The sequence below is a fragment of the Schistocerca nitens genome, chromosome 3 (assembly GCF_023898315.1).
Source record: "Schistocerca nitens isolate TAMUIC-IGC-003100 chromosome 3, iqSchNite1.1, whole genome shotgun sequence".
Taxonomy (NCBI): domain Eukaryota; kingdom Metazoa; phylum Arthropoda; class Insecta; order Orthoptera; family Acrididae; genus Schistocerca; species Schistocerca nitens.
In genome coordinates this window covers 924,675,639-924,689,719 of record NC_064616.1, presented here as the reverse complement: position 1 = coordinate 924,689,719, position 14,081 = coordinate 924,675,639, and the positions used below count along the sequence as shown (strand labels likewise).

General features: G+C 41.8%; 1 protein-coding gene across 1 annotated transcript in view; it reads right to left on the bottom strand.

The window, feature by feature from the left end:
- The window catches only part of LOC126249492 (uncharacterized), a 1,087,724-nt gene that overhangs the window by 834,659 nt on the left and 238,984 nt on the right, over positions 1–14,081 (bottom strand). The window contains exon 4 of the mRNA XM_049951143.1: positions 1,464–1,628. Within this exon, the coding sequence (XP_049807100.1) occupies positions 1,464–1,628 (165 nt within the window). The remainder of the gene's footprint in view (positions 1–1,463; positions 1,629–14,081) is intronic.

Genomic DNA, 14,081 nt, shown 5'->3' with positions numbered 1-14,081 from the left:
CACAACTGTTCGCCTCTCACGCTCGAGTGAGGATAGGCTCCTCAGATATGCCTCGTCAAAAGATGCAGTGACAATTTGGTGATTAGATTAGATTAGATTAGTTTCTCGTTTCATAGATCCGTGTTGAGGAGATCCTCGTGGATGTGGAACATGTCAATTTTTTTTAGCTGAAATAACAATACTAATAGTATGAATATATACAATACATCATTTGTTTCTATTAAAAAATTCGTCAATGGAGTAGAAAGACTTGGCCACTAGTAAGTCTTTTAGGCTCCTTTTAAACTGATCTTTATTTGTAACTAAATTTTTTATGTATGCTGGCAAATTATTGAAGATGAGTGTTCCTGGGTAGTGGACCCCTTTTTGAACTAAAGTAAGTGCTTTTAAGTCTTTGTGCAGATAATTTTTGTTCCTAGTATTGCTTGTATGAACTGAGCTGTTTGTTGTAAAAAGAGATATATTAGTTAGGAAAAATTTCATTAAGGAGTAAATATACTGAGAGGCGGTAGTTAGTATACCCAGTTCTTTGAAGAGGTTTCTACAGGACGTCAGTGAATTTACTCCAAAATAATACGTATTACACGCTTTTGGACTCTGAAAACTTTTGTTTGACTTGAAGAGATACCCCAAAATATTATACCATATGACATCATGTAATGAAAGTAGGCAAAGTATGCAAGCTTTTTCATTTTTATGTCGCCTATGTCTGCTAACACTCGAATTGCAAATGCAGATTTGTTGAGGCGTTTCTGCAGTTCTGTGGTGTGCTCCTTCCAACTGAATTTATTATCAAGTTGTAATCCCAGGAATTTAAGACTGTCAATCTCTTCTATCTGCTCTTCTTCATACTTTATGCATAGGCTGGGTGGAAACCTCTTACAGGTTCTGAATTGCATATAGTGAGTCTTTTCGAAGTTTAATGTCAGTGAGTTGGCTTTAAACCATTTATTAATATCCATGAAAATATCATTAGCATTTCTAGAACTACACTTGACATACTATTTATTGCAATACTTGTGTCATCTGCAACAAACGGCACTAAAGATGCCCCAGTTTTAACCACTGATTCCCCAGCTGTCATCGTAGATTACTGCAGTAGTGAAGTTGTCAACCGTGGCTAACGCAGCTTCTAGCTGTTTCCGAACGGAGGCAAATTTTCCATGTATTCATACCCAACATGCACAGTTCCTGTGCAGTTTGCACTGCGCAAAATCTGTTTAAAAGCAAAAAACAATACACAAACAAAGCAAGTACTTGCCTGGTATCCTGTTTATACTTTTCTGCTGTGCTGAACTTCCACTGACTGACAGAATATCACTCTGTTACTGACCTGGCACCCTGTTTGCAGTTCGCTACTGTATTGAGCTTGTACTGACCTGGAGTACCAGTGACGCAGAATGTCTGTGTTACTTGATTAGCGCCGTGCTGCCGTGCGCTTGCAGTGCTGAGCGCGTACTGACCTGGAGTAGCTGTGGCAGTGTCTCAGTGTGATATTGGTCCAGCATGCCGTTGGTAGCGTGCAGCTGCTGCACATAGCTGTTGTGGCAGTCCAGATACGCCGCCATTGCAGCGTTCGTTGGATTCGACATGTACGACAGATATGCGTTTTTGTAGTCCTGTCGACACTGCAACACATTGAAAGAGATATATTTTAGGGACGTATCCACATTATACAGTGTGAACGTTATCTATCTGTACAAACTACAGATAGTGTTTTCTGATAGTAAATTAAACAAAAATTTCATACACACAGCTGCGCGGAGTGGCCGCGCGGTTTGAGGCACCATGTCACGAATTGCGCGGCCCCTTCCGCCGGAGGTTCGAGTCCTCCCTCGGGCATGGGTGTGTGTGTTATTCTTAGCCTAAGTTAGTTTAAGTACTGTGTAAGTCTAGGGATCGATGACCTCAGCAGTTTTGTCCCTTAGGAATTCACACACATTTGAACATTATTTCATACACGTGTCAGTCAACAAATGTGTATTTCCCATGATAGATAACAGTGCGGTATTGCACAAAACCATTTGTCGTTATAAGATTGTGGCACTCGAGTTTTCTCCTATACAAAAGAAGTTCCAAATGTTTTCTATAGAAAGCAATACATGTGGCTATGTATTGATTCATTGACTATTGCCTTCTTTCGAATGTTCTCGCCTGCCATGCAATTTCTTCACATACTATGCTGAAACGTTCTTCAATGTCTGCACACCTTAGTGCAATACTTTTAAGTTGCCCCCACAACCAGAGGTAAACGACGTTCTAGCTCAGTGATGGACTAATGGTTCAAAATGGTTCAAATGGCTCTGAGCACTATGGGACTTAACTGCTGTGGTCATCAGTCCCCTAGAACTTAGAACTACTTAAACCTAACTAACCTAAGGACATCACACACATCCATGCCCGAGGCAGGATTCGAACCTGCGACCGTAGCGGTCGCGCGGTTCCAGACTGTAGCACCTAGAACCGCTCGGCCACTCCGGCCGGCAGTGATGGACTCGCCAATGCTAAAGGATCCCTGCATCACATATATCGTCTGGGGAAGACATTACGTAGATGTCACTGAGCGGTTCAGTGCTCTATCAGGCTACACCGCAGTACCTCTGTGTCCTACCTACTGCATGGGGAAGACGCTACTGAGATGTCGGTGGACGTTAATATAGAAGCGGACTGGGCTCCATTGTGTTTGCAACACAGAACCTGTCATGCTCTAAGTGGCACACCTTCAACTAAGGGGCAAAGTTGTACTTCAGAAAATTCCAAGTGCGTCTGTACATGGACATCCTGGAAAAACAAGCGGTCCAGTTAGGTGGCCACAATGATGGTTGTTCAAACTATGATAATAAACCTTTGTTGATGAAGTGAATCAACAATTTTCTGTGACCTAAATTGACGATTGTGTAGGTTTAGGACACCAACTCTTACAAAGTTCCCTTCATCAGTGAAGAAGACAAATGACAGAAATAATAGAATGGTGGTGTCCTGGTGCAAAAAAACAGCGGCAAACCTTTCCAAATGGAGATAAATCCACTTGTGATCATCCTTGCCCACGGATTCCAATGTAGAGTACACACTACCGATGTTTGGTTTACAAGATTTCGGTTGACCGTTTACCTGTACCGTCATGTGTTGTCGTTGTCCTCAGTGTCCTGTTATTCCAGGTCTGGTACCCCGACATTTCCCTGTCTTCATCTGTTTTTCTCACGTCCGTGAACACTCTCCTGTAGAAAAAAAATTTAAAAAAATCGTATGGTGCTGTCTGTTGAACTACATTTCTCAGAACATCCGTGCGGCCACTCAACCGTATATGTCTTTGACACAATATACTGGGAGAACGATATCTTGCAGCACATTGTTATCATGGGAAATGTGCATTCGCGGGCACATACTACAACCATATTTATTATTTTATTTCCTGTAAGGAATTACCTCCTGCAACTTTTACAGCTAACTCAGTTTGAATGCACCTTCACATTTTATACTTTACAAGATATCTTACATACAGAATCACTTGCTTTTCTTTCAGTTAATATATTCATTTGCAGAAATGATATTTACATATGATCTATTAAAGAGACCACTAGTTGTTAAAATTAAGTAACTTCTTATGCATAAAAATGTTTTTATCTGAAACAGAGGGTTTTCAGAAACTTTTATCTTACCTCCGTAATTTTCTCTGAACTTTATGTTGCGACACAAGTTTATATTTTTTATATAATGCCTAATGTTCCAGCTATATTTTCCTTTAGAGAGATAATTCATGTCTAAAAAATGTTAACGTTAGTTCTACTGTGAAATAATAACAGATTTGTCATAAGCGGTTTAACGAACTTCGTAAAATATGGACAAGAATAATTAAATGATGCATGTAGCCCATGCCGTTCATACCAAGAGTATAGCGTGTACCACTTCTCGTGGTGGTATTAGTTAGACTGGAAAAATTATTCTAACGTGTATTTAGGCTTTATCATGCTGCACTGGGTGTTAGGAGGGATTTTGCTATATTTGAAAGTCAGGGTGCTGGCAGCAGCTGCGTGCCTAAGCGTTCCACAGTATTCATTTTCTCTCTAGTTCCGATTAGGGGTCAGATTAATGCCTGGCTGCACACCCAGTATTCCAACTCGGCGATCCGGAACACTTGCATGGATTCTGTGTTTGAACACATCACAGTGTGATATTTGTTCTTGTACGACGTCATAGTATATTAAGGTGACAAAAAGCATGGAATAACTCCTAAAAAGTGTCGGACCTCATTTTGCCCGGCGTACTGAAGCACCTCGACGTGGCATGGACTCAAGATGTCTTTGGAAGTCCCTCACAGAAATATTGAGTCATGCGGCTCATATAGCCGTCCATAATTGCGAAAATGTTGCCGGTGCAGGACGTTCTGCACGAGAGTTCAGTTGTTGTTTGGGAACATGAAATTCACGAATGGCTGAAAATGGTCTCCAAGTAGCCGCACATAAACATTTACGGTCAATGATCTGTTCGGTTGGACCAGAGGACCCAGTCAATTCCGAGTAAACACAGCCCACACCATCATGGAGCGCCCACCAGCTTGCACAGTGTCTTGTTGACAACTTGGCACCATGGCTTCGTGGGATCTGCACCACTCTCGAATCCTACCATCGGCTCTTACCAACTGAAATCGGGACTCATCTGGGCAGGCCACGGCTTTCCAGTCGTCTATGGTCACGAGAGATGCTGCAGGGTATGTCATGCCATTAGCAAAGGACTTGCGTCGGTCGTCTGCTGACACAGCTCACTGATGCCAAATTTTGCTCCGCTGTCCTAACGGATATGTTACTCGTACGTCTCAAATTGATTTCTGCGGTTAGTTCACGTAATGTTGCTTGTCTGTTAGCACTGACAGCTTTACGGAAACGCCGCTGCTCTCGGTCGTTATGTGAGGGCCGTTATCCGTGGTGATAGGTAATGCATAAAATGAGGTATTCTTGGTACGGTCTTGACACTGTGGATCTCGGAATATTGAATTTATTAACGGTTTTCGAAACTGAATATCCCATGCGTCTAGCTCCAACTACCATTCCCCATTTAAAGTCCGTTCACTTGAATCACCTGAGTACATGTGACAGCTCCGCCAATGCGCTGTCCTTTTAGACCTTCTGTATACGATATTATCGCCATCTGTATATGAGCATATCGCTATCCCATGGCTTTTGTCTCCTCAGAGTGTATTGGTGACCTGAGACGCATAGTTCCATCCTCAGTGCCTGTCGTAACGCTTTCTTAAGTCAACAGCTCGTGGTCTTGTGGTTAGAGTTGTTGACTCTCGATCACGTGGCCCCGGATTATATTTCCGACCGGATCACGGATTTTCTCCACCCTAGGGTGTGTGTGTGTGTGTGTGTGTGTGTGTGTGTGTGTGTGTGTGTCCAGTCTTAATCATCATTTCATCATCGACGAGCGAGTCGCCGAAGTGGCGTAAAATAAAAAGGTTTGCGCCAGGCGGCAGAACTCCCCAAAAGGGGTCTCACGGTCATATATGCAATACGCACATAACAACGCTTTCTTGTGACAGTTTATGGCTGTAACACTAAACTTCTCTCCGACATACATGAGGTGTGGAGAAGCCACGCTCCTGTCCAGTCTTCTAACAAAGAAATAGTTGCTAATGCAATTAAATTTACATTTACAAACACTGATTCGGATTGCTTGTTACAGTAAGAATCAAATTACATCAGTCACAGGTTGATCGAGTTGTTGGTTCAAAATCGATAAAATTAATTAAAGAATAAATGACATGAAATAAGTTTTTCCCGGCAATACGAGATTACCGATGACCACCATGGCCAGTATCGATTATCGGGTGTAGGTTCCACGATTTGACTCCTCTCGTTTCTTTCTTTGGGTATTCAAAGATGCAGTCTATGACGAAGCTCGAACTACACCAGACGATATGTGTCGTCGGATCGTCAATTCATGGTCTATCTTATCATCCGTTGTAATTACATCTGTTCATCGTTCTTTCGACCGAAGATTGCAAATGTACCTTTCAGTCCATGGTCAACAGTTTGAACACATGCTTAAATAAAGGATACAGTTATTTTTTGGAAGACAAAATTTATGTTTTGTGAGTTAGGTGGTTACCAAATCATTGTTTGTAAATTGTTTATTTCATTTACGTGTGTACGAAATTGCATTGCAGTGTCAAAAAATTCGGCATTTTGTATTGAACATAGCAGGTAACACTGTCAGTAAGAGCTTATGTTCAGCAAGAAACGACGTTTCGTTAAGAAGAATATTTATTTTGCGGTGTACAGGTGGTCACTAAAGTATTTTTAATAAAACGTTTAGTTCAACGAATGTATCCCATATCATATAATTTAGAGTAGTGTAGGCAGACACAGTTGCCAAACAGCATGTATTTTACCTCTAAGAAGAACACAGCCATGTACAGAAAGAGACAGATCAAATCTTCCTTCTAGCATTTAGATAATTAATGCAGTAGCTGCTTTTTGCGGCGCATAAGACCTCTTTATTTTTGAAGAATGAACAGTTGATTTCACTGTTTCAGCTCAGGTAAATCTGGCAGGATACACAAATGTGAAACAGTTTTCCTAAGGTCTTTGTGATATGCTATATTCTAGCCTGTGTCGTATTTCCATAAACACACATCAAAAAAAGTTTTGCATCGCCTCGGTTCCGAGAGTTCCAGAATCTGAACACAAAATTGGAGTAGCGATCAACACAAACATTATTTCCGCCCTTCTTATTGCTCATGAAAACCACACATCGCATGTTGTACCACCATACAGCAAGACCTTCAGAGGTGGTGCTCCAGGTTGCTGTACACACGGGTAACTCTAATACCCAGTAGCACGTCCTCTTGCATTGATGCATGCCTGTACTTCTCGTGGCATACTATCCACAAGTTCATCAAGCCACTGTTGGTCCAGATTGTCCCACTCCTCAACGGCGATTCGGCGTAGATCCCTCAGAGTGTTTGGTGCGTCACGTCGTCCATAAACAGCCCTTTTCAGTCTATCCCAGGCATGTTCGATAGGGTTCATGTCTGGAGAACATGCTGGCCACTCTAGTAGATCGATGTCGTTATCCTGAAGGAAGTCATTCACAAGATGTGCACGGTGGGGGCGCGCATTGTCGTCCATGAAGACGAGTTCCTTGTCAATATACTGCCGATATGGTGGCACTATCGGTCGGAGGATGTCATTCGCGTATCGTACAGTCGTTATGGCACCTTCCATGAGCACCAGCGGCGTACGTCGGCCCCATTTAATGCCACCCCAAAACATCAGGGAATCTCCACCATGCTGCACTCGCTGGACAGTGCGTCTGAGGTGTTCAGCCTGACCGGGTTGCCTTCAAACACGTCTCCGACGATTGTCGGGTTGAAGGCATATGAGACAATCATTGGTGAAGAGGACGTGACGCCAATCCTGAGTGGTTCATTCGGTATGTTGTCGGGCCCACCTGTACCGCGCTGCATGGTGTCGCGGTTGCAAAGACGGACCTCGTCATGGACGTCGGGAGTGAAGTTGCGCATCTTGCAGCCTATTGCGCACAGTTTGAGTCGTAACACGACGTCCTGCTGCTACACGAAATCATGGTGGCGTTGCTGTCTGGGTTCCTACCAGCCATAATCCGTAGGTAGCGGTCATCCACTGCAGTAGTAGCCCTTGAGCGGCATGAGCGAGGTATGTCATCGACAGTTCCTGTCTCTCTCTATCTCCTCCATGTCCGAACCACATCGCTTTGGTTCATCGCGAGACACTTCCCTTTTTTAGAGCCCTTCCTGGCACAAAGTAACAATGCGAACGCAATGGAACCGCGGTATTGGCCGTCTAGGCATGGTTGAACTACATACAACACGAGCCGTGTACCTCCTTCCTGGTGGAATGACGAACTGATCGGCTGTCGGACCTCCTTCGCCTAATAGGCGTTGCTCATGCGTGTTTGTTTACATCTTTGGGCAGGTTTAGTGACATCTCTGAACATTCAAAGGGACTATGTCTGTGACACAATATCCACAGTCAACGTCTACCTTCAGGAGTTCTGGGAACCGGGGTGATGCAAAACTTTTTTGCATGTGTGTAAAAGACATGTAGGTGGACCTGCATCTAGGTCGTAAGTTGTTTCAAGGGGAAAGAAAGCTTCATTCTCGTAGCGCAGGTCTACCTTATGGTATATAACCACGCAGCCTGGTCCGAGACACCTGCTTAGCAGTGTTCGCACTGCAAATGCCGTTTCCGGCCACCATTCTCATACATTCTATGACATTTCTCGAACTTTTATCCAACAGGTTTCAACGTCAACATTAACAAACGGTATATCACTGTAATTTTCTGCTCGAGAGCTATCGAAAGCAGTTATAAAAAGTAGACGTTTCCATTTTAAAAAATGTTCTTGCATCAATACCTACGTTGACACCAGCGCTAAAAACATTAACCAAATACAAACATACGTGACCCTCGATGTCTACCAAAACGACGTTTCGAGCTATGTAGCAGTTAATGAATTAAAAGGGGTGTTACATCTTACATGACTCACCCTGTATAAGCAAGATTCCCAAGCACCACAAGACGGCGCTCATGTTACAGTTATAGTTAATAATCTATAAGAAGGAAAATATGTGTAACCGTATATGGCTAAATCACTTTTGGTCATAGAGCCTGCTTTACCTAGTGTTTCTTTTATTTTAATAAGAACAAGTTAGAATGCACACTTGTTACTATTTTAATTTCTTCTTTGTTTATGTGTGTAAAACCTAAATGAACTGGTTAAATTTTAACTGTGAACTTATATGTTTTTTAAACAACTGCTTATTTTGAATGTGTATTTTTCGGTGTACCAGACCTTATGAAATAAGCCACCTATTTTGTCTAGGTATGATTACATATAGATGCCAATACCGTCAGTCTACAGCGCTTTTGAATCGTGACGTCTACATGCTTTGCAGATAAACTTACAGGATCTAGTTTGTATTGAGCAGTGGGAAAAATTTGCATATAGTACCTGCATTGCTCGTAGAAGTTACACGTACGTGAATTGTAGTTTATTGTGTTTTTAATGTTTCCTGTTACAGATCTGTATACAGCTAACGCCAGAACTGGCAATCATAATAAACTGCATATGCGATCAATGACCAAAAATAATTGTACTAAAAATTGCACAGTGGTCACAAAGTGGGAATAGGAATGAGTTTCGTTAGTGCCTCACGGCACTTGGCCAGTGCCAGATACGATTCAGTACAGACTGCTACACTGTATCACCTAGCAATCAAACGAAACTGTGCTTACCGCCTTGAACGGAATTTGGACGGATTCCCACTGCCGTGTTTTGTGGAAGTAAGTATTTCTAACACGACTCCTACTACAACCGGGGAACGGCAATACGTTCCATAGCATTTACTTTGCCAATACTACAACCAACTGCGTGGAAAATTCTTTGGAAAGAATCATTAACTGTCAATTTATTTTATTCTGGATTCCATGGAGCAACTTTCAGAATAGATTTATCAGACACCACACCCCATTTTACAATTTAACCCTGCTGGAGCTAACAGTACATGAAACCTGTCCAACTACACAAAACAGAATACTATTTGGCTACGTGCACGCTCTGATTGTGCAATATAATCTCTTAGTTTTGGCACATTGTTCTAGAAACTCTCCGAGTTAGGATTCATTCAGGCCATTCTGGGTTCTCACAAAGTTTTAATGTATTAACTGTTAAATTTCGTGCTAGTACATTTCGTGGTTAAATGTGAGAGAGGACGTCTTGGGACTAATCTTTCCAGATAAAATAAAAACTTTAGGATATAAAACAATAAAGTAAATAACGATCGCTATTTCAAGTAAGAGATGAAATACGGAGATTTTTACAACACAGTCAAACCAAATATTCATTGTAGTGGGTAGCCTCTCGTTTACACTGGGGACATCAGTAGGCTGACTTGGGGGGAGACTGGGCTGAGGCACCTGAGGGCAGCCACTAATGGCCTGCAGCTGGGGCCGCGGGACCTCGCGTGTTGAGCATGCTCTCGACAACTCTCGAGGACACCGTTAGCTTACTCCAGCTGGAACGTTCCCCCCAGTCTCCAGTCACACCAGTGACTCCCTCAGTACGTGTATGACATCCTATGTTCGTTTTTTGTATTAATTGTATATTATGTACCTTGGAATTACTGTTTTTAATTGGTCACATTTTGAATACACAGTTTGAATGAAAATAATTTTCGTTAATTTTGGTTTGTAATTCTTTCATTCCTGACTATTCTTTTCTAGGGAAAACCACGTGTGAGATGTTATGAACATGTATGCACTCAGTCTAAAGTGTTTTGAGAATGATTTTTGCCACATAGGAATAATGCACTCCTATTTTCCTCATGTTTTCTGATCTAAAATCTGTTGCATACTGTTCATCACCTTCCACCTATGTCTACAACTTCGCGTGTTTTTTTATATTAAATCAGACTTTGCGTCTGAACTCTAAATTATAACGTCGAGAGATTTTGTTTAGCATGATGTCCATAGCAAGTTTTAGTAACCATGTAGTCGGGACCAAGCAATGAGAATAATGTGTAGAGCAGCATCACTCTGTTCATTACTTCTTTCTACTGTATGAAGTATGTTGGGATCAAGGTCACAGTAAATGCTAACTGTGTCTGATCTTCGTAGACACGTTAAAATATTTAATGTGTGGTTGAATACAGAATAATAAGGCAGATAGCAGCATTGTCTCCAATGCAGCCACAAAACATCCACGCACACATTTATATTTAAACAACATATTAATTTCTGTTGCATTTACATATTAATTAGGGTCAGGTGCGTGTTTATTATCGAACCATTATATCTGAATTCAACATTAGTGTCATTAGAGCAAACTTTAAATAGCATCTTTCCGCCTATTTCGGGCCAATACGTTTCATTTACATAGATTGAACAAAATAATGGAAATACCGTTTCAAATGCGGTAGAACGTAAATTCAGATGCTAGACAAGTCTGCACGAGGCGCTCTTGTGTTTGACCATCAACATCACGAGTACAATGTTCTCAAAACTATACAGATGTCAGTCGTGGTCAGGACAGCGTTCTTTGTAGTTGAGTGCGGTATGTCGGAGCTATGTGAATTCGAACGTGAACAAACTGTTGGTGCTCGAATAGTGGGTGCTTCCGAAACAAAGACAGCTGAAGTTGTTGATGTTTCAAGCGGAACCATATCGGTGATTTATACCGCAGGTAAAGCGGAGAAACATCTTCCGATAAGTCCCAACACGAACGAAAGTGAGTGTTGACTGATCGCAGCGGACGGTGATTGAAGAGGAGTATAACGAAAAGGAAGAGGATGGCAGCAGCAAAAGTCGCTGTAGAACTGAATTTCGCAATCGAGAACCCCGTCCGCATCAAAACAGCACGAATGGAGCTCAATAACTTGGCAATTGAAGGGCGAGCTGTAATTCCAGAACCGGATCCATCGAAGTTCGACCTAGCTAGGTATAGAGGGCATTTAACTCGCCGGAGCGTGTAATACAAAACATGAAACATCTGATCTGAAGAGGCAGGAGGAGATGAACAATGAGGGGAAGGAGAAACTGAACTGAGAGACGTGGGAGGAGGAGGCGGCCAGACAAAGGAGGGAGGAGGAAAGAGAATGGTAGAAGTTGAAATGTGTAAATACCCGGATAACGCCGGTTTCTCAGCTAGTATTAGAATAATACGGATAGGCAATCAATCTTCGAAAGTTCCATGCTTGAAAGAAACGAGACGAACCGTAATATGTAGTAAGACGTCGTATTTCAGTGACCCAGTAATCAGGGAAGTTGCATAAATTCAACTGGAGGGTGATTTTAGTATTGTTGATGATGGTTCTTAGCTTCTATAAATCTTTGAACCAGGCCGTCTCCTTAATTCACTGCCTCGGAACGCATCGTAAAGTAGCTAGGCCGTCGACAACACAACGGTCATTATTATCTCCATGTTGATGGTGTTGAGACAGCAACCAGCCACAAATTTATTTTAAGTTCCTTTATTCAAAAGCTACCGTTACCGGTTTCGAATCATTACAATTCATCGTCAGACGGCTTTCATGCTTTCACTATATGTGCTGCGTTTTTACTGATTAGTTATCCTAAAATATAAATAATACATAATTATAAACATGTCACAAAGATGGCTGAGTTACAGATTTGCATAGGGATGTGACTCATGTGAAATACCGGTTTCGACTACTTGTTTTCATAGTTTTCGTCCAGCAGACAATGTTTGTAGTTTTCGCACATTCACGTCACAGCACACATACACTTGCATAATTGAGCGCTTCAGGTTTGTCACTGATTGCATTTTCACCTCATTTCTATCGCTGCACACGTAAATTTGTATCACTGAGCACTTCAGCTTAGTCACAGAATAGACTTCTAACATGCACCGCATGTTTTGATGGAACGTCAAAGCACTTCAGCTTAGTTAAGGAACAGGCTTCTAACATGCACCGAATGTTTTGATGTTCTATCAAAACATGCGGTGCATGTTAGAAGTCTGTTCTGTGACTAAGCTGAAGTGCTCTGTGATACAAATTTACGTGTGCAACGATAGGAATGTGGTGAAAATTCAATCAGTGAAAAATCTGAAGCGCTCAATTATGCAAGTTTATTTGTGCAATGACATGAATGTGGCGAAAATTACAAACGTTGTCTGCTGGAAGAAAACTATGAAAACATGTACTCAAAACCGACATTTCACGTGAGTCACATCCCAATGCAAACCTGTAACTCAACCATCTTTGTGACATGCTTATAATTATGTATTATTTATATTTTAGGATAACTAATCAACAAAAAACGCAGCACATGTTGTAATGAAAGCATGAAACCCGTCTGACGATGAATCGTAATGATTCGAAAGCAGTAACGGTACCTTTTGAATAAAGGAAATTAAAATAAATTTGTGACTGGTTGCTGTCTCAACACCATCATCAACATTTGTCTTCAAATAACAACGACAGTCTCCAACCATGTCATCATATAACAAAATCGCATTATTATCTCTACCAGATAAAAGTTCAGTTTTTCAAAACCCATTATTATCAGCTATGTGGCTATTGCCGGCTTGTGCTTTCGCTGTCCCACTAAATAACTGCGTCTCTGACTGCATTATTTCAAATGGCTCAAATGGCTCTGAGCACTATGGGACTCAACTGCTGAGGTCATTAGTCCCCTAGGACTTAGAACTAGTTAAACCTAACTAACCTAAGGACATCACAAACATCCATGCCCGCGGCAGGATTCGAACCTGCGACCGTAGCGGTCTTGCGGTTCCAGACTGCAGCGCCTTTAACCGCTCGGCCACTTCGGCCGGCTCTCTGCATTATTTCGTGCTTCGTGTGTAAACCTGCGCTTCCTGAGGTTTATGTTTAAATACGCATCGATGCATCAATGTAATTTGAAAACAGTACTTACGAAACATCGATGAGATACACTCAATTACAACAATGTCTCTGGTATGGAAGTACTTTCAATTTTTACTTATTCATTTAAGAAAGACACTGTGATGAATGAAACTGTTTTCACTCGTGTTATGCTTATATCAGTTGCAAATGGGTCAGTGCCACAGTAATGCCAAATGTTGATGCTCCCTCCGTTTTGAGTTGACATTGATAAACATCTTTTCGTCATTGGATTGATGGCGTAATATTAACAAAGTTATTCTCGTGATTTCTGCGGTCAAATTGATAAAAGATGTGCACGTGATTCACAGTTTCTAGCCATGTTGACCATTCCGTTTACCTGTATCATGTTTCGACTTCTGACCAAATCTTGGGTAGGGGCAGCGAGAGATGGTATCAAACGCTCCCGCTCACTGCACTCAAACTACGAGCTATTGTTGGTAACGCTTAGTTATTTACATCAGGGTTCGATTCCCAGTGCCAGTGACATCCCTTGTCTTATACACGCGTTGGTTTCCAATATATGGTGCAGGCACTTAGAATTGGTTCATTATGATGACGGTTTCGACTCTAACATATGCTTTCTGAGTTCTAAACAAATTCGGCAATAATAACAATAAAAATAATTATGCGTCGCCTGGTACCTAGTCTTCCA